Source organism: Puma concolor, chromosome A2, assembly GCF_028749965.1.
Source record: "Puma concolor isolate L17-30 chromosome A2, mPumCon1.1.hap2, whole genome shotgun sequence".
NCBI lineage: Eukaryota > Metazoa > Chordata > Mammalia > Carnivora > Felidae > Puma > Puma concolor.
The window spans coordinates 164,157,340-164,180,961 of NC_141668.1; the positions used below are offsets into that span (position 1 = coordinate 164,157,340).

Sequence of the window (23,622 nt, forward strand, 5' to 3'; positions counted from 1 at the left end):
GCAGGTGGAGGGGCGGGGGGGGGATCAGGCCCTCCTCAAACCTCAGACCCCAGGTTGGTGGTGTGAATGTCCCTCCAATACCCGCCTCTGCTACATCTTAAAGCACGCAGCTCCCCTCTCCAGGTCCCTATCCCTCGGGTTAGTATTGCCAGGTTTGTGCAAAATGAGGCGGAGACTTCTGGGGGGGGGGGGGGCAGTGCGCCAGAGAGGGGCTGGAGCTGGGGCCTCCCACGGTGGCAGCCCCCCCTGAGTCCCCCGCCCGGAATGGCTATTCCTGGTTGGGTTCCGGAGACCCTTCAAAATTCAGAAGAAAAGCCCCGAAGGGAGGCGTTATGCCTGCTTGGGCCCAGGCCAAGAGCCCTAGGAGGCCGGAAGACTGAGCCTGGGGCCTGGGGCAGGGGGAGGTGGCAGGAGATGGGACACGAGGGGTAGTCGGGAACAGGAGATCTACAGTTGCTGTGTTTCATCCTGTTTTTTTTTTTTTTTTTCTTTTTCTAAAAATGTAACAATTAAAATTCCAAAAATAAAATCCCTTCCGGGACCTCCGCCCCTTGTTCCCCAGCCCCCACCTCCAAAAAGAGGCCCCGTGGGTGGGGGTGGGGGGAAAGAGGAAAAAAAGAAAAGAGAAAAATCCCCGCTTTTCTGTTTTCTTTTTTCTCTGGAGGCCCAAGAGTCTTTGAGGCAGTGGAGGAGGCGGTCGTGGGGTAATGGCGGTGAAGGGAGCCGGGGAGAGCAGGAGGGTGTCGGGGCCGGGGTTCAGGTAGGGCCTCCAGCTGACCCCCACCCCCCAGGAGCTGGGAGTGGGGGGGGGTCCTCGCCGGACGTTCCTGTGCAGGCACTGCACGCCCTCTTGGCAGCCTGATGCTCTTTTTGGGCCCCCGCCTCGGCCGCCGTGGAGGGGAGGCCCGGGAGGCCCGGGGTGTCCTCTGGAGGGGGCGGGGTCCTCAAGGCGGGCGGAAGGGGGCTCTCGGCAGACAGGGCCAGGGAGCTAATGCGGCCTACGGCATCCACGGATGCGTCTGGGGACGTGGCCTTGTCCTTGCCCGCAGCCACACTACCGGTCGAGTCTGCTTGCTGCGTGCAGCAAGGTTCCTGTACCTTCCCCTCCGTGGGCATATCCTGGCCATCGACCTCCAAGAGTTCCTCAGCTGGGGACGCATCCTGAGCCCCGGACAATCCCTGCACCGTAAATGCACCCGGGGCGGTAGACACCTCCTCCTCATCTTCCTCTTCCAGCGTCAGCTCAAACTGGAACTTATCAGGTGGGGGTGGGTGGCCTGGCCCCCTGGGCTCCTCCTCAGGCGGCGGTGATGGGCTCTGGCGAATGGCGCTGTAGTACCAGTCTCTGTTGTCCTCCAACGTGTCCAGGATCTCCTGGGCGTCTGGGTGGACCAGGTCAGCCCACGTCTCCCACAGCGGGTGCACGATATAGTCGATGAAACCCACCTGGGAGAGAAGGGACACCGGTGTCAACAGGCGGCCGGCTGTTGCAGATGGGAGGGCCATGCTGTGGGATCTGGTAAAGTCTAAAAGGCGCTGATAGCATTTAACCTAGTAATCGTGCTCCTCCAGATCCGACCCGGAAAAACTCTTGCACAGGGAAGAAAAAAAAAAAATCACATATGACATGGAAACAAATACTGGAAACTTCCACCCATCTGTCAGTTAGCAATTAGTTGTAAAAAGCCGCGGGGGTGCCTGATGGCTCAGTTGCTCAAGCGACCAACTCTTGGTTTTGGCTAGGCCACGATCGTAAGGATTGTGAGTTCAAGCCCTGCGTCAGGCTCTGTGCTGACAGTGCAGAGCCTGCTTGGGATTCTCTTTCTCTCTTCCTCTCTCTCTGCCTGTCCCCTGCTCATGCTCTCTCTCTCTTTCTTTCTCTCTCCCTCTCTCTCGAAATAAATAAACTTAAAACATTGAAATAAAACGTTTTAAAACATTGTGGTACACCACAGATACTAATAGTGATATTTTTTGCAACAAAGAAAAACTAGAAATAATTCCACGGCAGAGTATTGGCTAATGCTGATACTATCTTCCCTCTTTCTTATGAACAAAATCTTGAGGGCGCCTGGGTGGTTCAGTCGGTTGAGCGTCCAACTTCAGCTCAGGTCATGATCTCACACTCCGTGAATTTGAGCCCAGCATCAGGCTCTGTGCTGACAGCTCGGAGCCTGGAGCCTGCTTCAGATTCTGTGTCTCCCTCTCTCTCTGCCCCTCCCCTGCTCATGCTCTGTCTCTGTCTCAAAAATAAATAAAAACATTAAAAAAAAAAAAAAGAAGAAGAAGAATAAAATCTTGATTTTTCTTGGTGGAGGCAATACTTCCCCAATATAGGTGAAAACTACATTTCCCAGCCTCCTTTGCAAAGAGAGGGTGGCAATGTGACCACATGTAGATGGAAGATCTGGGTTGGGATGGGCATAGGGGGTAGGAGTGCTGCTTCAGCTGGCAGAGACCTTTCCTCCTTACGATGTGGCCAGAATGGCTAGAGTTTCAACAGCATCCGTGACCATGAGAGGCATCTCTAGGGACAAAGGTCCCATGCTTCGGATGATAGAAGAGAAACACTGAAATCTCCTTAGATGCCTGACTATTTCATGGAGCCAAAGGGAGCTAAATTCTTTCTCTCGACTTTTTTTTTTAATTAAAAAATTTTTTTAAATGTTTATTTTTGAGAGGGGTGGGGGAGGGGCAGAGAGCGAGGGGGACAGAGGATCTGAAGCAGGCTCTTGGCTGGCAGCAGAGAGTCCGACGTGGGGCTCGAACCCGTGAACTATGACGTCATGACCTGAGCCAAAGATGGACGCTTAACCGACTGAACCACCCAGGTGCCTCTGGACTTTTCTTACATGCGAGAGAATAAAAATGGGGTGTCTGGGTGGCTCAGTCATTAAGCATTTGAATCCAGCTCAGGTCATGACTTCACAGTTAGTGAGTTTGAGTCCCACATTGGGCAAGCAGGAGCCCCGCTTTGGGCAAAAACAGGAGCCCCAGGTGAGCCCTGCTTCTCTCTCTCTCTCTCCCTCCTTCTCTCTCTCTCTGCCCCTCATGGGATTCTCTCTCTCTTCTCTGCCCCTCACTCACTTGTACCCTCTCTCTCTCTAAAAAAAAAAGAGAGAGAGAACAAAAATGAAGCCTTATCTCGTTTGAGTCACTGTGAATTTGTAACTCCTCAACACCTAAATGGCCCATCTGCTGTCTAGATCTGTGAGAATACTACAGAGTCGTCAAAAGGGATGAGCTAAATCTATACGCAGTAACACAGACACATCTCCAAGTCATTGTTTGGAAGAAAAGGCAAGCTGTATAAAAATGGGTACATATTGATAAAATTCATATTTTTTTAACAAAGCAAAACCCCTGAACTATTACTATGAAGTTGCCCGTAAATGTAACTATGTAATAAAGCCTATGGAACTGGTTTTCCCGGGCGTTGGAGGATGGGGTGATCTGCATGCTCAAAGGGACATTTAGAAGTATCTAGAGACATTTTTGGTTGTTGTAATTGGAAGGGAAGGGGTGGAGGCCAAGGATGCTGCTCAAAATCCTACAAGGCATGGCCCCCGCGACAGAGAACGACCCGGGCCCAAATGTCAACAGCACCAAGGCTGGGTAACTCAGGTCTGGAAAGGCGTGCACAGTGAGCCGGGAAGAACAGGTCTTGCCAGGGAGGAGACTGGGAGTGGGGAGGGTGAGAAACTTTCACATCCACACTTTACAAACAAGACTGGGTTTCCGTACCTCTTGTCAAGTTAAACAAGCACACGATGATGCGTCATCGCATCTCATTGCAAAATCCCACCAAAAATCAAGGACAAAATCAGCAGCCAGGTTACAGGGATACCGAGAGGCTGGAGCGACATAAGGTCTGTAACCAAGAGCTGGGCAAGTATTATTATGGATGCTAAATGAGAGAGAACTGTTCCACTCAGGTCTACAAGTTTTGAATCCAGAGGCCTGGTTTTGGTTATTCTGTAGAAGGGAAAATGTTACAAATTTCCCATCAAGGCAGAAAAGGAAAGAAACACACACACACACACACACACACACACACAGAAAAACTTGACTTTGTGGAGGGGCAGGTCGGGAACTTCTGGGTCTCGGAGCTCCAGGCCAGCATGGGGTGGGGAGGCCCGCTTAACACCGTACCTGAGACTTCTCCACCGAGGCTGTGTGCTTGTCGCACATGGGGCTGATCTCCATGCCCCGCTCACGTTCACGGTCCCCCTGCTGGAAGAACTCGGCCATAATGCGGTCGGTCCACTGGCGGTACAACTCAAGTGGCTTGGTGGGGTTGCTGAGGTCTGCACAGTGCACCATGTTCCGAAGGACCTGCGTGAGGTGGGGGACCTTCAGAGGCCATGCCCCCGTCCCAGTCTGGGACCTCACGCTTCCTTACCTCCCCCTTTATTGGGAGAGTGAGGTAGGGGGATGTGGAGAGAGATAGGGGAAATGGGGAGAGGGGAGAGGATGGCAGGGGGAGAGCAAAGAAAGACATCGTGGGGAGAGGAGAGAAGGAGGTGTTGGCAAAGGCAGAGGAGACAGGATGGGGTGATGGAGGAAGGGAAGAAGTAAGGAGGGATGGTAGGAGATGGGAGTTGGGATGGAGAGAGGGGAGGGGAGACCAAAAAGAAAGAGACAGGAAGAGGGCAACATGGGAGCTGCAGGCTGAGGGAGGGGGGCAAACGGGACCCAAAGGGGAGAGAGAAAAGGAGAGAGGGTCCGGTCTCCTTGTATGGTGGGGGGGGGGGGGGGCACCTGGATGCGGTCGGAGTAGTTGTCCAGCAGGAGGACCCCCGAGCTGGTCACCTTCTTGGTCTCCACCATGGTCTTCAGGTCTGCCAGGAGGGTCATGTGTTTGGACATGTCCGTGGCCAGCACCTGTGGGTGAGGGGCCACTGAAGCCCTGCCACGGGCTGTACTGACCCGAACTACGCCTCTAAAGCTTTCCCCTAGCACAACCTGTTCCCAGTCCCCACAAAGGACGCCTCTCGCGGGGCTTCCTGGCCTGGACTCAGACCCTGCCTCAACCCCAGTGTCAAAGGCGCCCTTTTCCGTTCTGGCCCCGCCCCCGCCCCGCCCACCATGTCGATGACCATCTTGCGCAGGCTCTGCCGCTGGCGCTTGCTGAGGTTCTGGAAGATATCGCAGTTGTCTTCCTGCAGCAGCTTGAAGCCCACGGCCAGGTGGTGGTTCTCCAGCACCGACTCATCGTTGTACATGAGCGCCAGCTCCGAATCTGTGGCCCAGGCCCAGGCAGGCGGTCAGGGGAGGGTGGGGCCGGCAGGGCCGCCTCGAGGGGTGGGGCAGCGCAGGCCCCGCCTCCAACCCGGCAGGCCCCGCCCCCGTGGGGGCCACTCACTAGTGTTGATGAGGAACTGGTTGGAGACCCCAGGGTGGTCTACGTCATGAATAGCGGCCGCGAAGAGGGCGGCAAGAATCTCCAGGTCCGTGAACACAGCCTAGGGGCAGAGAGGGGGGTGGGAGAGAGGCGGGTTAGAAAGATGGGGGATCTGAGAGACGGTGAGAGAGAGATGCGGGTGCCAAAGAAGACGGTCAGGAGGGATCGATGAGGACCGGGAAGGCCAGCGTCAGAGAGACACGGAGGTCAGGAGATGGGCAACGGGCAGTCAGGGAGGGAGACGGGGCTGGAGAGACACAGGGGCCAGGCAGTGCTCACATCTAGCGCGGGTGTGGCCAGCAGCACGTGGGTGGACTGCAGCACATCGGCCGCGTGAAGGCTGTTGTGGTAGGCCACATCGGGGTGGTAGTGGTCCTCCAGGGTCAGCATATATGTCACCATGGTGTCCACTGGGATGCGGAATTTCTTCAGCAGGTCACGCTCCTGAGGGTAGGTATGGGGAACGGTGACTCCCGAGAGCTCTGCTCTCCGCCCGGCCCCCTTCCGCTCACCCTGCCCCACTCAGCCCGCCCTACCTGAAATATCGTGTACATGATGCAGCTGAGGGAACGGCCTCCGGCGTATTCGGATACGCAGAAGATGTTCAGACCCCACTTGTTCAGGTTCTCCAGTTCCTGGGTGGAGTAGGAGGCCAGAGGTCAGCAGCCCACAAGACCCAGGGCCCTGCCCCTACCCACGTGGGTAAGAAGTTCTTCTTGGTTGATCATCACCCCTCTCGACTCTTTCCTAACAATTCAGAGCTCTGGTCTGAAAGTAGCACTGTCATTGCCCACCGGGTGGGCGCTGTGCTCAACACACAGAGTTGACTGTCCACGTCCGACCAGGCCAGAAAATAACAAAGCAACCACAGCGCCTGTGTACTGAGTGACTTTAAAAAAAATTTTTTTTAATGTTTTATTTATTTTTGAGAGCGAGAGACAGAGTGTGCATGGGGGAGGGGCAGAGAGAGAGGGAGACACAGAATCTGAAGCCACCTCCAGGCTCCGAGCTGTGAGCACAGAGCCCGATGCGGGGCTCAAACCACGGACTGTATGATCATGGCCTGAGCCGAAGTCTGACGCTTAACCTTAACCGAGGAGCCACCCAGGCGCCCCCTGAGTGACTATTGTCTCCCAGGCATTATGCTAAATGCTTGATCTCATTTGGTTGGTTGGAGAACCAAAGCTCAGAAGTCATGTGACCTACCCAAGCCCTTGCATCTCGCAAGTGGCAACGCTGTGGTGTGAACTCCGTTTGGCTGACCCCAAAAGCACAGTTTGGCTTCGGAGCCAAATAGCTCACCAGCACCAGGGGGAAAGGAACTCGGGCTAATTTTCCATGGCTCTCCAGAATCCGGAACGGTGCCAGCACACAGTAGGTGCTCAGTAAACACCGGGTGACTGACTGGGCACTGGCTAGTGCTGGAGTTCAGGTTACAACAAATGTCAGCTGACTGAGCCAACAAGAGTGCACTGAGTCCGCTGTACAAACCCATGTGGGAGCCCCTTGGCGTTAGGTGTCACGGAGCTGAACCCAGGTCTGGCCTGTAGTGGATGCTGTTGGGGTTCGACCCAGATCCCCTTCACTGACCAGTGCACCTGTCCTCCTGGGTGGGTGCTGGGACTGTTGCTTACAAAGACTCACAGCTGCTCTGTTCTCCAGAAAACTGCTCTTGCCCCTATGGGAGCTACATGGAGGCGGTAATGCTGTCCACTCTGGGGACTGCCCACAGTGGGGTACAAAAGTCCCGCACTCTTGCCTCAAGGTGGGCTCAACTCTGTGGCACTGTTGACACTCCAGAGCTCCCTGTGGAGTCAGGCAGAGGCCAGATTCTGAGGCCACCTCCTTGCTTAGCTTCTTCCTCTCCTGCTTCCTTCACTCTTGCTCTCCTGAGAGTCTCATAAGCCAAGTATGCCTGGATTATCATTTCAGACTGACCCAACGCCCGGTCCTTCTCTGGGCCCCAGGAGACTCCCTCCCCTCTCTAGTCCAGTGTCTGCTGAGACCCTACTCACTTGGGCCAGGAGCTCTTCTTGGTTGGTCTTCACCCCAAAGCGGGGGATGCTAGAGTCACTCAGGCTGCTACTATGCATCAGCTTCTTCACCCCCGTGATCTGAGACATGGGCTGGAATTGCGGCCCAGGGGGCGGGGGCTGCTGGGAAGGTCTCTGGCGGGGAGCTGGCTGTTTTTCTCGATCCTTCATCGTGGGTGATGGAATCTCCACTTCATTCTGCTTGTCTGGAGCAGATGGAGGAGAGACAAGCATGAGACTCCCACAGAGACCCCCTCATCTGGCCCTCACTTCTCCTGGGCTCCCCACTGTGCCCTGGGAAGGCTCACGCAGGAGGGCAGACCCCTTCAGGATGTCATGCTGTTGGTTCCTTATAGGCTGGAAACCAGAGGGAAGGGAGGAATTCTTCTGGGAGGTGGTGGGCTGGAGCAGGGACCCTGGGACTGGCCCGGAGCATTGGGATGGCCCCAGTCTGATAGCCAGGTTTGACAAGGGGGTGGCACGGGAAGTCAGGAAGCAGGTTGAGGATGCTGGAGAGAGTAGCTGCCTGTCCTGTATAGGCAGGGGAACTTCTAGGGCAGGGGAGACACCTCCATGGTGACTAAGAGTGCTGATCGGGGTGGACAGCATGGGGAAGAGGGAGGGAAGGGTAGTCTCTGGCTCCATGAGCCCCACCCCCACCCCACCCCTTTAACACCAGCCTGCCTGGGGGGCCAGCCCCAGGATCCCTTTTCCTGAGCTTTCAAGGGCTTCCAGAGCTGAACCTGGGCCACCCATTGTGACCTGGGGCCCTGCCAGTCAATAACGGGGCCTAATAGGGGTTATTTGCATGCCATGCTCCCATTGGCTGGATCTCAGAACTCTGCACGGCCACACCCCCATTGGCGGGAGTATTTGAAACTCTGAACCCTTCTCTTGGGCTTGGCGTAGGGTGGTTCTCCAGAATTTGGAAACCTTTGGTGATAAATTGAGAGGGTAAAATTATCCTGAATTTGGGGGGGCATATCTTCAGCTTGGGCTCTTGGATAAAGAGATTAGGATGAGTTGGAGGTCCCCATGAGCTTGAGGGTTCTAATGAATTTGAGGTACTCTGTATAACTGTATTAGGTATCAAAATTCTGTGTGTGTGGGGGGTCCTACTGAATCTGAGGGTCATATCAAGTTGGGTGATTCTCCCGAATTTGGGAGACCTTTCAGCTTGGAGGGTTTTGAAACTTTGAGGGGGTCTTTTATGAGTTCTTAAGGACAGCCGTTCCCTTAAGTTTGAGAACCCTACCGAGTTTGAGCATACCTCTTGAGTTTGAGGGGTCTCCTGAATTTGTGGGGGGAAATCCAAGTTTGGATAATCTACTGAATTTGGGGAGGCCTTTCAGCCTGGAGGCATTTAAAGTTTAGAAATTCTATTTGAGTTTGTGGGGTTTTTGGGGCCTTGAGTTTGAGAGTTCCGTTGTGGTCCCACTGAGTTTGGGGGGGCTTTTCTGCTTGGAGAGATTTTTTTAATGTGGAAGTTCTATAAAAGTTGACATCCCTCTGGGTTTAGGGGCATCGTGAGCATGGGAACGCTTGAGCGTGGTAACCTTGATCTTTAGGGAATTAAGAGTCAGGGTCCCTCGGGCAAATGTGGGCAATGGGACCTGCGGTCTGGGGCAGCCCCCTCCAATTCAGGCGTGCAGCCTCTCCCCGCACATACGAGCGGTGCCTTTCACTCACCCAGGAATGTGGTGGAGATGTACTCAGAGACCTGGTTTCCTGACCTGCTCATCTCTGACAGGTGTGTGAGTTCACGGTTTAACATCCTCTTGAACTAAGGTGAAGGAGGCAAGAAGGAAGGAATGATGGGGAGACAGGGCAGCAGAGGGTGGAGGATGTCAGCCCCTCCCGAGAAACTTCTGAAGACCCCATGAGTCCTTCCAACTTCTCTGCTCAGCCAACAGAGCCCTCAGCAAGCTGCTAGAGGGGAGGGGTCAGCCCTTCCTCTCCTCCCAGGTCTGGAGGGGGGCACCAGGCTTGGAAGTCAGGACTCAGCATACCCCTCCCTTCCTGAGGAAGGGGGGCACCCCTCCCCAGACTTCCTCTTCCTCCAGCCCAAAGGAGGAGCCAGAGGGGCACCTGTGGAAGGGAGGGGCTCCCGCTTAACAGTGAGCCAATAGGGTGTCAGGAGAATCCCGTCGCCATGGCGATGGGAGTCTCCTTAGCAACTCCCCCTCCAACCAGCTGCTGAGCTGGGGCCGCAGGCCCCTTAACCCTTGCCTTCCCAGAGCTACCCTGGCCCACGTCTTCCCAGATATGGACCCCACTCCCAGGGCGTCCAGGCCCCCCGCTCCCAGCCCAGTTTGGAAGGAGACAATACGGTCTCTCCTTTGCAGGAGAGAATGCAAGTTCTGGGAGAAGAGAAGGTTTGGCAGGGGCAGGGGAGAACAGTGAGCTGAGGAGACCTTGTTCGGTCATCCAGGGGAGGGGGGTTCCCATCATAGCCCCCTCTCCCCCAGTCCCAGGAGGGTGGACAGATGCACAGATGAGCAGAGGATACCCCGGACCAGGCTTGGAGGTCCCTCCTGGTCCCCCCAAGCCACCTCACACAAGTGTCTGCTGTGACATTGTGCAGGGTGGAAAAAGGGCATTGGTTCCCCGCCCCCAAGCTCCACTGAAGCACCCCCAGAGCAGAGCAGACTCCGTCCAGAGGCAGGAGGGACACTGGATGGGAAGGGTGAGCCCACGCAGCCCACACCAGGATGGGGCACTTACTCCTCCTAGTGCTGCGAGAGACACGTACGCAAGAAGGACCCACAAAGTCACACAACCACACACAGAGTCACAGACTACCATCTTACACGGCTCTGCACAGCCACAGACACACAAATCAAGGGACACACACGATAAGGCAGTCACAGACACTTGGGGTCACACGCCCCGGAGAAAACACACAGCTCTGGGTTCACAAACACGTCCCAACATACACCACCACAACCAGAGCCATGTGATCTCAGAAAGGGCCACACCGTGACCCAGGCAAAGAAGCATATGGTCAGACAGCCCCGCACCGCTGTAGACACATACACACGTGAGTACCGACACACCCAGCAAGAGACCCACATCCCCAGCCACCCGCCATCCCCACCCAGCCCCGGGCCACACACAGACACAGACAGTCACAAGGCTTCATGTCCAGGCCACACACGTGCACAGCCGCACACACCCGCCCAGACCAGGGGCTTGAGGATCCAAGGTGGGAGGGCTAGGGCCGAGTCTCCCGCCCATCCTCCACCCCGACTCCCCCTACCTGGTCCCACCAGCCCACCAGCCACGGCTTGGAGCAGGTCTCACAGAAGAAATCCACCAAGGGCATCTTGGAATCTTAGCCCCGCTCGGGGCTGCCGCACACAGAGGCTGGGCTTGGGGAGTCCCGGGGTTAACAGCCACTGTGGGTTTGGTGGGGGGGGGGGGGGTTCAGGGCAGGTGGGCAGTGCAAGGGGGAGCCGCGGAGGGGCCTGGGCCGGCCCAGCGGGGCTGGGGGCTCCCCTCCCCTCCGCGCTCCCGATAGCAGCCCTGGTTACATGGTCTGCCAGCCCCCGGCCCTGATGGGCCCCCCCGCGGCAGTAGCTGGAGGTGGCCTGGGACCCCTGCCCATGGGGGGGCAGGGCGAGGGTCCCGGGAGGTGGCTTCGGAGGCTCTGGGCTCCGTGTGCGCGCCTGTGTGTGTGCGTGTGCGTGCTCACTGCAGCACTGGCAGGCTGCATGCGACGTCAGGTGGTGCCGGGGGTGGGGGGGGCGTTAAAGGGGCATCGGAATCCACGGGCCTGAGCCAGGACCCAGGTGGGGCTGCCGGGGAAAGGCAGGGAGGCACGCACATCCCCGACAGGACGCGTCCCTTCCAGGGACACACCCAGAGACAAAGACACACGCCCAGACAGTCCACACACTCACACACACCGAGATGCACCTTCTATACCAACACACGCACTAACACACACCACACAGTCACAACTCCGAAGTCCAGCCCTTTCGCAGGTATACAGCTGAGTACACGGAGATAGGAACGCCTTCAGGCACAGCCCTCCCAAGAACACAGACTCACACCCAGGCACGGAGACACACACCTGGGGACACACACCCAGATATGCTGCACACACTCCACACACCCACGGGCACACTTTCAGACAAACACAAATACCATGTGGCCTTGGACACAAACCTACCCTGAGAAACCCATAAGCAAATGCTCGCATCATACCCACAACCACACACATCATTTGCAGGAACACAACGGCAAACCTACATTTAGAGACAGTCACATTCTCAGAGGCTCGGCACACTCTCAGAGACACAATCACCCTCAGACGGCAATGTTCCCAGACAAACCTCCACCCACAGGTATGTGCACCACCCCCAACGCAGACACCTCCACCTGTATACTCATTTCCTGATAGGCATCTTCCCACGCGGGCTACCACCGTGCCGCACAACTCCAGGAAACATCATTCATGCCGCCTGTTTTCCTGGATGGTGTCCTCTGGAGTTGTGCAGTACACAGACCGCACAACTGTACATGGAAGCCTTGCACCCTCTCCTGCAGCCCTGCAAGTGCATGCATGTGTCTGTGCACACACGTGGAGTCACAGACACATGGAGATACACACTCAGATTCATACCTAGACCAACTCACACTTGTATACATACATACACCTCTGGCACAGCCCCACACACTTACAATCTGGTATAACCGCTTGTGTGCACCCATACATCCTCCATACAGACACATCTGCACATTACTCGTGATGTACCCTCTTGGAACATCCCCTCACACCCCGTCTTGTGCTGCAAATGTGTAGCCAACAAATTGACAGCCACACAGACCCACAGTCACACACACACACACACACACACACACACACACACACACACACACACCTGTAGACTATACAAGCATTGGACAACCCCCTCAAGAGAGATGGCAACCTGCATCAGATGTACAACCAGGCACATATACCCCCACGCACTAGGCTTCCCCCACCCCTGGGGGAAGTCAGAATCTGCTAGAACACGCAGCCCTAGGGTTGGCCCTGCTTAGGAATGGGCCCCCACCCCAAGGCCCCCCCCCTTCACACATTGGCCCCGCCCCAAATGTGTCCTCCCCCTCAGGTCCCAGGTCCCGCCAGCAGTCAGCCCCACCCCACAGGCCCAGGAAAGGGTCCCCTCTCATTGGCCCCATCCAGATACTGGCCCCGCCCCATGGGTGGACCCGCCCGCAGATCCCACCCAGCGGCTGGCCCCCATCCTCAGGCCCCGCCCAGGGGCTAGTTCCGCCCTGCCGGCTGGGGGCCTCCTCACCTTGTGAGACGCCATCTCGCTCACGGAGCGGTAGGTCTGCATGGTCTCCAGCTGCTCCAGGCACCAGTCCAGCTCCTCCAGTGTCTCCCGGGCCAGTTGTTGACATGTCTCTTCTGGAGAAGGGGCAGCATGGGTGGTGACCCAGAGGTCCCAACCCCGAGATGATGGGGGTCCACCAAATGAGTGGGGAAAGGAGGTAAGACAGCCACCACCCCCCCCCCAGGTGAGGGGTCCCCCACTGGAGCAGCAAGAGGGGCCCTTTCCCACCCCTTGGGCTTTGTTACCTGACAGCGTGGCCTTACAGACGGGGGTTGGGCCGCCCAGCGGGGACCGTCTGCAAAGAAATGGGGCTCCAACATCAGCCTGTGTGCCCCCAGATTCCTGCCTCCCCTCTCTATAATGCCACCTTTCCTTTTTCTGAGCGCTCCCTGTGTCCCACGCATGCCACCATGTGCTCAGCCTGCAGCCTCTCTCAGAGCCCCCGTGAGAACCCATTTTACAGATGAGAAAACGGAAGCGAACAGGCTTGCTCAAGACCACACAGCTGATCAGCGGCAGGGTCAGGTCCTATGCCTCCAAAGTTCCTGCAACTCCCAGAGGGACTAGCAGCTCCCAGCCAAGCGCCTGCCCCCAAATAATCACTTCTATTTAGTGAGCACTTACTATGCGCTGGGCAAATGTTCTCACACTTTCCATGTATTATCTTCCAGACTCCTCACAGCAGCATCTATTGGAGGCGCTATTAAATTCCCATTTTATGGAGGGGGAACAAAGGCACCACAAGACGCTATTTGCCTGGAAAGTTGGCTTTGGGGCCGGGAGTGGCCCCAAGGCTGCGGCGCCTGGCTACCCTTGGCCTCACCACCACGTGTCTGGACCCCTTGGTCTTTATTTTTAAAAGTTTGTGTCTTAGCCATTCAAATTGCAATGGTTTGCTGGCTCAGAGGGAGCTGCTGCCTGAACAGAGGCTCAGAGAGGTCAAGTTCCTGCCTGAGGGCACACAGCAGAGCTAAGAGTTGAACCCAGGTGTGCCTGGCCTCATGATCATGAATGTTGGGGCCCAGCCTTGACTTACTTGTTGCTGGGAATGGGCACATTGGTCAGGAGTGAGAAGTTGCTTCGAACGCTCCGGAGACTGGCCAGCACCTGGGACGGAGGGAGAGCCAGCGGTGAGGAGAGGGAGCCACCCGGAGAGGCTGGGGCTAGGTCCCTGTCCCCAAGTGTGGGGGAAGGTTGGAGCCCCTTCCTTTCTTAGGGGAGGGGTCTTACCTGGGCGAAAGGTGTCACAATGAGGTCCTCAGCGTGCCTGCAACCAAGGACAGGGGCAGGTCAGGCGTCCTCACTGTGGGACACCCCCGGGCCTGGGTGAAAAGGGGCTGGGGTGCCAGAGAAGCAACTCTCTATGGGGGTTGGGCTGAGGGTAGGCTGGGAGGTTGGGCGGGGGGAGCCTCCAACAGGTGAGGGGAGAGGGCGCTTACACCTCCCAAGGGTAGACACCCTACAGGGGCTGGTCTTGGAGGGACCGGTGGCCGGACAGAGGAGCTCAGGTGGGTGGGCAGGGAGGGGGTGTGCAGAGACAAAGGGGGCTGCCATAAATCCACTGCAGGGGGGGTGCCGGTGAGAGCAGTGGGTAGGAGGGGATGGGGAGCAAGAGGAATTAGGGGAGCTGAGGTGGGTAGGGCCGGGGCTGGAGGAGCCAGTGAGAGGGGAGGGGGCTGAGCAGGTCTGGGGGCGCTCACACCTTAACAGGTGGTCGTGATAAGGGGGGCTGGTTTAGGGAAGCCTGGAGTGGGGGGGGAAGGCAGAGGGGGCTCAGCCGAGGTGGATGCTCTGTGGGAAGCAGTGGCAGCGGGGACAGGCTGAGGGGGGCCGGGCCCCAGCTGCCGATGGGTAGGAGTGGGCTTGGGCAGGGACCGCAAGGATGTGGGTGCGGGCTGGGCTGGAGGGAGGGGCTCACCGTAGCTGAGTGGGGGGCAGAGATGGGGCGCACCCTCAGACCTCGCTGGGTGGGCATGCTGTAAAGGGACCGAGCCCTCGTGTGGGCAAGGGGGCTGTTTACTTTTCACTGGGAAGGAGAGGTGGCAGGGGGCTTAGGCGGTGTCCCCATTCCCTGCTGGCAAGGGCAGCTCGTGTTGGGAGCAGGCCTGGAGGGTGAGAGTGGGGTGCTCACGCCTCGCTGGTGACCGACGAGTTCCGGGACATGGTTTTGGGTGACATGTCGTAGTCACTGTCCGAGCGGTACAGGAAGGACTCCCGGCGCTGGCTGATAGCCCCCCCGGCGTGCAGCACGAGGCCCGGGCTCGCCTGCGAGTCCAGGGGGCTGCGGCCAGGAGATGGCGTGGGCCCATTCTCCGCCTCGAAGCTGCAAGGGGGTGGGCGAGAAGAGCGGTCAGGGGGGCTGAGATGGCACTGGGGGGGGGGTCGCGGAGGAATAAGGATACCGAGGACACTCCTGGTAGAGACGGGGGACAGGAGGTTGCAGAGATCACAGAGCGATCGAGTGCCTTTGTGAGCCAGGCTCTGTTGAGGTGCCGGGACACAGCAGTGACTGAGACGGACCAGCATCTGTCCCTTACAGGAAATGGCATGGGAGGGCCAGACTGTAAACAGGTTAGCCTAGTGGCCGTGCACACCCCCAAAAGTGTGGGGATCTTTTTGGCTCTACTCTTTCCTCACTGCCCACATCTATTCAGAATCCGTCCACTTCTCACCCCCTCCTCGGCTGGCCCCGCTCATTGGTGGCCTGGACCAGCGCCTTTGTCTCTGCCCTGCTCCCTGGTTCCTGTCCTTGCCCCTCAGTCTGTTCCCCTCCACAGCCACCAGAGAGCCACATCCCTCTTCTGCTCAGCCCCTTCTGTGGCTCCCAGCTCACCCAGAGCAAAAGCCAAAGTCCTCACTGAGGCCCAGGTGGCCCCGCCCCAAGACCTCCGGGTCTCCCCCTCACTCACTCTACTCCAGCCTCCATGGCCTCCTGGCTGCTTCCTAAACATTCCAGATGCCTTCCTGCCTCAGGGCCTCTGCACAGGCTGTTTCCCCTGCCCAGACCTCCAATGGCTCCTCCGGCCGCCTTCAGGCCTCTGCTCAAATTCTGTCTTCCCGGGAGGCCTCACCTGACCAACACATCTAAGATCTGAATCTCTGCCTTCCTATTTCGTATTTACCTTTCCTTTCAAAAAATAACCGCTACTTACCTGACATATTCTATATCTTACTTCTTTGCTGTTTGCCTTCCTTTCTAGAACTAAGCTTTGCAGAGCAAGGATTTTGGTCTTCTTTGTTCTAGCCCGTGGGCCAAGAACAGGGCCTGGCACACAGTGCACACCCAATAAAATGTTTACTGGATGAATCATAAAACGTGTGAATGAGTGAATATGCGAACGGGGTTGTGCCACGCGGAGACTGGAAAGGGGAGGCAGGCCTCTCTGAGGAGGTGACCTGCGAGCAGGGCCTGAAAGATGACAAAGAGCAGGCCATTGGCCAGGAGGGAGGAGAAGACACTCCAGGGGGTGGGAACAGCAAGTGCAAAGGCCCTGTGGCAGGATTCGGGTTTTGTTTGAGGACCAGCAAGGAAGCTGGTGTGTCTGGAGCGGAGAGAGACAGACCGTGACAGAGACCCGGTGACACCGAGGGCAAGAGAGCGAGGCCCCAGCCTGGGGTCACCGGCAAGACGCTCGGGATGAGTCAGGGAGATGCTGGCTCTCCTAATTCCCAGATGTGTGACTGGGGTGAAATGACTGAATTCCAGTTCCCTAATCCACAAAATGGGGACAACTGCCACCTTCCTCAGGTCATCCAGGCGACCAGTGTTGACACAGGTAAAACGCTCAGGAAGCATCGGCCCCACATGCGCCACATGGGCAGGGAACTCAGCAGTTGATATGCAGAATTGGTGGGGAACCGTGTGCCTGCAACTCACTGTGTGGCCTCGGGAAGGCCACTGCCCTCTCTGGTCTGTTACCCCGTCGTCAAAGTGAGGGGGTTAGAAGGGTCAGCAGACTTCAGGCTATGCTCTGGTGGGTGCAAGGGAGTAGGGGAAGGAAATGGAGCCCTCCCCTTTCCAGTCCTACCTAATGAGAGTCAGCGTAAGATTTTATTTGAATGGTCCCTCTGCTAAGAAATAAGTCTGAGGGGCGCCTGGGTGACTCAGTCGGTTGAGCGTCCGACTTCGGCTCAGGTCATGATCTCGCAGTTCGTGAGTTCGAGCCCCATGTCGGGCTCTGTGGTGTCAGCGTAGAGCCCGCTTCACATCTTCTGTCCCCCTCTCTCTCTCTGCCCCCCCCCCCCCCGCTGCGTTCGCTCAAAAATCAATTAAGAAAGAAAGAAAGAAAGAAAGAAAGAAAGAAAGAAAGAAAGAAAGAAAAAGAAAGTCTGAAATCCCCTAGAGTAGCACAGTGAAACCAGCATCTATGGATCTATTAACCTTTTTCTCTGGGCCAGTCCTGGGGTAGGAGTACGGGGAGGGACTTCGTTGACTCCATTTTACAGATGAAGAAACTAAGGTCAGAGAGGAGAATAATTAGCTCTGGGTCACGCAGCGTGAGCGTGGTGGGGCCAGAATTCAGTCCCAAGTCTCGTGACTCCTCAGACGGAAACGTGAGCTGCCGCCCCCTGCCTACTCAGCCCCCATTCGAGCACATTCCTACCATCACAGCAAATGTTCGCAGGGGCCAGGCAGCTGACACCCAGAGCAGAGTGGTGCTGGGGGACCCCCAACAACCAGGTATTCCGATTTTAGGAGAGAAATCAGACATTTTTAACAGTCACAAATTCAAACTTCTTTTAAAAACAAACTTCGGAGGGGCGCCTGGGTGGCGCAGTCGGTTAAGCGTCCGACTTCGGCCAGGTCACGATCTCGCGGTCCGTGAGTTCGAGCCCTGCGTCAGGCTCTGGGCTGATGGCTCAGAGCCTGGAGCCTGTTTCCAATTCTGTGTCTCCCTCTCTCTCTGCCCCTCCCCTGTTCATGCTCTGTCTCTCTCTGTCCCAAAAATAAATAAACGTTGAAAAAAAAAATTTTTTTTAAATAAATAAATTTAAAAAAACAAACTTTGGGGGGCGCCTGGGTGGCTCAGTTGGTTAAGCGTCCGACTTCGGCTCAGGTCATGAGCTCACAGTCCGTGAGTTCGAGCCCTGTGTCGGGCTCTGGGCTGATGGCTCAGAGCCTGGAGCCTGTTTCCGATTCTGTGTCTCCCTCTCTCTCTGACCCTCCCCTGTTCATGCTCTGTCTCTCTCTGTCTCAAAAATAAACGTTAAAAAAAAAATTAAAAAAAAAATAAATTAAAAAAAAATAAAAACAAACTTTGGGGCACCTGCGTGGCTCAGTCGGTTGGGCATCCAGCCTCAGCTCAGGTCATGATCTCATGGTTCGTGGGTTAGAGTCCCACGTCGGGATTCTCGCTCTCTCTCTCCTTCCTTCCCTCTCTCCCCCTCCTCCCCTATTCGTATGCTCTCTCTCTCTCTCTGTCAAAATAACTAAAACTTAAAAAGAGTAAAATCGTGAAAAAACAAGGGTAAAATAACCAGTGTTGGTGAGGATGTGGAGAAACGGCAATACTTGTATTGCAGGTGGGAACATGAAATGGTGCGGTTACTATAGAAGACGGTCCTTAAAAACTTAAGTATAGAATTACCGTGTGATCCAGGAATTCTACTTCTGGGTACACACGCAGAATTGAAATACTAAACACTAAGAATCAAAAGCAGGACTCAAGCAGATATTTGTACGCCAATGTTCAGAGCAGCGTCATTCAAAAGAGCCAAGAGCTGGAAACAACTCCAGCGTCCTTTCCTTACCTTACTAGTTATAGAGCGGCGGTTTGGGAAGGTGGTGATGGGTTGTGGTGACAGTTGCACGACAATGTCAGTATACTTAATGACACTGAAATGCACACTCAAGAAATGGTCAAGTGGATAAGTTTATGTTATGTAGATTTTACTACAATAAAAGACACTCATACGATGTAGACAAAAGGAGTGAATTTGGGGCGCCTGGGTGGCTCAGTCGGTTGAGCAACCGACTTCGGCCCAGGTCACGATCTCACGGTTCATGGTGGGTCCGGGCCCGGCATTGGGCTCTGCACTGACAGCTTAGAGCCTGGAGCCTGCTTCAGATTCTCTCTCTCTCTCTCTCTCTCTCTCTCTCTCTCTCTCTGCCCCTCCCCCACTTGTGCTCTCTCCCTCTCTCAAAAATATTTTTTTTAAAAAGGTGAATTTTACTATATGTTCATTTTTAAAAAGTAAATTAAAAAAAAAAAACCTTAAGATGGAAAATTCTTAGACCATGAACTTGGGCCTTTGATGGTAATGCTCACTTACTGAGCACCTGCTGTGTACCAGGTACTAGGTTAGATCCTTTTAGGTATATAGCAATATTAACAAGATGCTTCCCGAATATTGGCCGTGTGCCTGGCATTGTCAGAGTGCTTTATACACCCGAACACAGTTGTGTCCCCCACCACCTCTGTGAGTTGTGTTCACATCCCAGCGCAACAGGGGAGAGTGGGGCACAGAGGGATGGTAAGGGGTTGGTGGCCTCGCTGCCTGAGAACCACGTCCTGTCTCCCCGGGCACAGCCTGGATTTTTTGGCTCTACTGAGTCCCACGGGGGAGGAGACAGGAACATACTTACGTACTGAGGACCCTACCCTGGCCCCAGACACTGAAGACAGTTTAGGGAAGGTGAGACCCAAGTCCCAGAGTGGGCCCGACCGGCATCAGATACTGTAGCCCCAGGGGCTCCGCTCACGTAAGCAGGAGCCCAGAGGCCACGATGAGAAGAGCCTCCCTGGGGCCCTGCTGTTTGTGCTTCCAGGAGCTGATGTCCCCCGGGCTTCGGAAGGGCAGAGGGGAGGGCATTGGGCCTGTTGAACTGCAGGCTGAGGGTGGGTGTATGTGGGCCTGGGGTCTCACCTACCCTCCAGGATGGCACGCCGGTGCTATGTGGAGTCACCCTTCCCTTGTCTGACACTGCTCAGGGTGGCCCAAAGTCAGGCTGGAGGCTGCTCCAATCATGTCCCGGCAGGACCCTAGGCCATTAAGCGGAGTCGAGGGTAGCCAACAGGCCTTGACACCACAGCCACATGCCCAGACACTCCATCATAAGGGAGATAACCTGCCTTTCAGACAGGTGACCACTTGGTGGCCTTCTCCGGTTGAACTTGCCACTTGCCTCCACGCCTCCGGGGCCCCTAGGCCTGCATCACATTGGGCCTCCAGAGGACTGTGCAGCCCAGGGGCAGACCAAGGCTTCAGAGAGTTTCCGCTGCAGGGGCCAATGGGCAACAACAAGCTGGGAGGGGGATGGCAGGGAACGGAGACGGGTCCCAGTTGGTAAAAATCATAACAACAACAAAAGCAGCCAACTGCCATTAAGTGCCATGTGCTAGGCGCTGTGCTCTGCCTGGACGTGTACCAATGCTCCATTTCCAAGAGAAGTAAACTGAGGTGCAGACAGGAAAGAACCACTTGACTAGTACTAGAAGGACTTAAACCTGAGCCGCCAGGCTACAAACCTGGACGCTCAATCAGCCTGTGTCCGTCGATCTCCCCGGGCAGGCCTGGCGCCTCCCCGGGCTCCCTGCCCCACTGCACCTGACTCCCTCGTAGGAGGCGCCAGGCAGCCTTTATGGAAAGGCCTGGCATTTGCTTTGTGAAGGTCATACGGAGGTTGAGGGCAGGCGCATGGTGCCAGGTGACATGGCCGTTTGTAGGGCCGGGTGTGCACAGAGGGTCTGTGCATGTGTGGGTCAGGGTGTATGTGTGCTCAGGGCACCTGTGTGTGTATAGATCTCTGCGTGGATTTGTATGTCCGGGTGTGTCCATGGGGTCCGAGTGTCCACGGTGCCTGCACAGATCTGTGTGTGTGTCTAGGAGTTTGTGTGACCTTGTAAGAGTGTACCTGTGTGCCACACATGTGCCACGACTGTCCCTGCCTCCTGAGTGTGTGCTCCCGCGTGTGGCTGTGTGCAGGTGGGAACCAGGCCTGCGTGTGTGCTGCGGGGAGAGTGCGTTCCTGTAACGCGAGACTGACTGTGCAAAGCCAGGGTTTCTGTGGCCCCCATGGGTCAACTGTGAGATTCTCTTTGTGTCCCCACCGCCTCAGAGACCCACGCCTTGCACAGTAAACACAGACCCCCGATTACCCTGTGTGTGGGTGGGTGGGTGCGTCTGTGTTTGTGTCTTCTGAAGATTTGGTAGAGGGGAGCGAGAACGAGGCGGGCGTACCCTGAGAATTTTCTCTGCTCCAGCACTGTCCAGTTGATTCTAAATAACCCCCAGGAGTTCCAGCAGGAGCTGCCCCCCTCCCCCACCCCAGCTTGGTTTTCAGCCTGGCAGCCCCAGCAAGGAGGGGGTGGGTAAGACTGGAGGCACTGAGCAGAGCAGGGCCAGAGGGACCTGGCTCCAGGCCGGTGGCCTGGGAGTGGAGCCCAGGTGACGCTGGACACCCATAGTTGGTACCAGCATGAGTGCCAGAGACCCAGGTTTAGGGGCACAAACAGGGTGAAGGGATCCCATCTCAAATAGGAAGGGGGCAGGACCTAGCACTCCTTTTGAGGGCTATCACCTGCAGGAAGCCGACAGCAGCACTAAGAATTTGGGGGCTGGAGAAGGGGGTGGGGCTGCAGGCAGACCCTGGAAGCCACTTTGGGGACTCCCCAAGGCCCACTGGGCACCCTCTACCCCCCCCCCCCGCCCCCCCCCAGCCAGAGCCCTCAGTGGCAAAGGAGGGAATTGGCCCCAGGCCACCCACCTGACAGGTCTGCCTGGAGGGTGCCAACAGGTGTCCTCGTCGCTGAAGGAGAAGTGGGCCAGGGACTCAGGGCCCGCGGGGGGCAGTGTCAGGTCAGGGGGCCGGGGCCTTGCCCGAGGCGCTGTACCCGAGCGCATGGGTGCCAAACGCTGTCGGGGCGAGCATGAGGACAGCGGCACGGTGGTGTGGCGTTCACTGTTCACAGGCCCGAGGTGTCTGTGGCCACCAGCGGCACCGCCTCCACACCCGCCCTCCCGGTGACCCCCCCAGGGACGGGCCCTGGGCGATCGGGTGTCTCCGGGTCCCCAGCGCCTGGGAGGGCTCCGCTCCTGCCTTCTCCTGTGGAACTCTGTGCACACTTCCCACTTGCCCCCCTCCCCCCGGGCCTGCGGTGGAGGGGGGGCAGGCTCCCGATTCCTGGGCTCCGGCCCCGGCCCCCCCCCCCAACCCCCGCCACGCCTTGTCCCTGGCCCCGCCTCCCTCCCGAATGACGTCGAGCTGGGCCCGCTGGAGCCCTCTGAACGCAGCGCGCCCCAGGGGGAAAGAGACTCGCCCGCGCCGGCGGCGGAGTGCGGGGTCCGGTGACAAAAACCCAGGGGAGGGACGACGGATGCGGGGAAGGGGGAGGAACAGAAACAGGAAAGACAGAAGTGGAGACAGGGACACAGAGAGAAACCCGGGGAGAGGCACTGATTTCTCCCCCCAACACACACACCCTCCGCGGCTCCACGCTGGGCTCCCGACCCCTCCTCCTCTCCTCTCCCCTCGCCAATCTCTTCCCTGGGTCCAGACTCTGAGCCTGTCCGGGCGGTGTCCTCTCCCACTATGTCTCGGACCTCAGGTCCCAAACAAGTGCATGCGGAGAGTAGGGAGGCAAGGGGGTAACCAGGGGACCCTCTCCTGGCTCTGGAAGAGCCCCCAGAGCCAGCCCGTGCCCACCTCTGGGCTGTCAACCTCGGTTTCCAAGCTAAACGGACACTGGGAAGCCAGACCGGATGTGTCTCCGGGCTCCTCGCCCGCAAGCTTCTAGCCCCCCGCATCCCACCCCGAGTCTGGCCAGGAAGAGAAAGTGCATTTGCCCTCTGTGCCCGGTGCACCCGGTAACATCGCCGAGCCTCCTGGCAAGGCAACCCCCAGATGGCAGCGCTGGCCCCATTTCACAGGCCTTTACACTGAGGCTTAGCAGAATCGAACACGTGTCCCCAGATCGCGGTTGGATGGCAGGTTGGCCTCACTCGTCCAAAGCCTGACTGCAGACTGAGGTCCGCCAAGGTAGTGGGAGGAACTTCACGTTTATTGAGAACTGCATGCCCTATCAGAGGTCTCCACGGCAACCCTGGAGGGCAGGGATGATTTTTATCGCTGTCCTGGGACGGACGAGGGGAAGTTAGACTGCGGAGAGCCCGCTAGGAACCCCAGACCTGGCCTGCCGGGTGGCCAAGGGAGATTCGAACCCACCGCCGCTGGCGCGCACTTACCCAGCCCACGCCTGGCGGCCAAAATCCTGATGGCTGCGGAGAAGCCGAAGACGCCGGCGGAAAGTTGGGGACGGGTTGGCAAAGAAGACGGGCGACGAGGGCGGCGAACGCGGGCGGCGGGGTGCGCGCGGGGCCGGGGGCTCAGGCAGGAACGCCTCGTCCTCGGCCGCCGCCACCGCCGGGAAGGCCGCCAGCTGCAGCTCGGGGATGCGGCCCAGGCCTTGCGGCCGCGCCATAACCACAGGGGGCGCGGGGCAGCCCCGCCTCAGCGGGCGCTGGGGAGCAGCGCCGCCCGCCTGCCCCGGGCAGCCCACGCAGGCCGGCCGCCCAGCCCTGGGGCCCACGGGCCCCACCCCGCCGGGCCGCCTCGGCCCTTCCGGCTTCGCTCTGGGGCCGCCCCTGGGGCGGGGCGGGCCTGGGGCGCCCACACGGCTGCCGAGGGACACCCCTCAGACCGCAGGGCCCTCCCCGCAGTCCCCTTAAGGTGCTTACAGTCGCCGGAAGCGCCTCTACAAACATCGGGGGTGCCCCCCCCGCAAATCCCTGGAGTGTTCTCACAAACCGCTGTGGCCCTCACTAACCTCAGGGGCATCCCCAAGGTCTTTCAGATGTCTCCAAAATTCCAGAGAATGTCCCAACCATCCCTGAGTTGTCC

The 23,622-nt window shown here is 57.4% G+C and overlaps 1 protein-coding gene across 6 annotated transcripts in view; it reads right to left on the minus strand.

Annotated features, from left to right (window-relative positions):
- Nucleotides 1-633: 633 nt before the first annotated feature.
- The window catches only part of PDE4A (phosphodiesterase 4A), a 38,009-nt gene continuing 15,020 nt past the window's right edge, over nucleotides 634-23,622 (minus strand). For 2 of the 6 annotated variants that reach the window (XM_086699113.1, XM_086699112.1), the window contains 14 exons: nucleotides 14,914-15,105; nucleotides 14,013-14,049; nucleotides 13,819-13,889; nucleotides 13,028-13,077; nucleotides 12,744-12,856; nucleotides 9,127-9,220; nucleotides 7,420-7,643; nucleotides 5,941-6,039; nucleotides 5,684-5,848; nucleotides 5,366-5,465; nucleotides 5,088-5,242; nucleotides 4,762-4,884; nucleotides 4,153-4,335; nucleotides 634-1,446 (listed from right to left, as the gene is read on the minus strand). In XM_086699113.1, the coding sequence (XP_086555239.1) occupies nucleotides 757-1,446; nucleotides 4,153-4,335; nucleotides 4,762-4,884; nucleotides 5,088-5,242; nucleotides 5,366-5,465; nucleotides 5,684-5,848; nucleotides 5,941-6,039; nucleotides 7,420-7,643; nucleotides 9,127-9,220; nucleotides 12,744-12,856; nucleotides 13,028-13,077; nucleotides 13,819-13,889; nucleotides 14,013-14,049; nucleotides 14,914-15,105 (2,296 nt within the window). In that variant the 3' untranslated portion in view covers nucleotides 634-756. Of the gene's footprint in view, nucleotides 1,447-4,152; nucleotides 4,336-4,761; nucleotides 4,885-5,087; nucleotides 5,243-5,365; nucleotides 5,466-5,683; nucleotides 5,849-5,940; nucleotides 6,040-7,419; nucleotides 7,644-9,126; nucleotides 9,221-10,696; nucleotides 11,801-12,743; nucleotides 12,857-13,027; nucleotides 13,078-13,818; nucleotides 13,890-14,012; nucleotides 14,050-14,802; nucleotides 14,881-14,913; nucleotides 15,106-21,489; nucleotides 21,881-22,967; nucleotides 23,321-23,622 lie in introns of those variants that run through there. The other 4 variants (XM_086699115.1, XM_086699111.1, XM_086699117.1 and 1 more) reach the window with 4 other exon arrangements.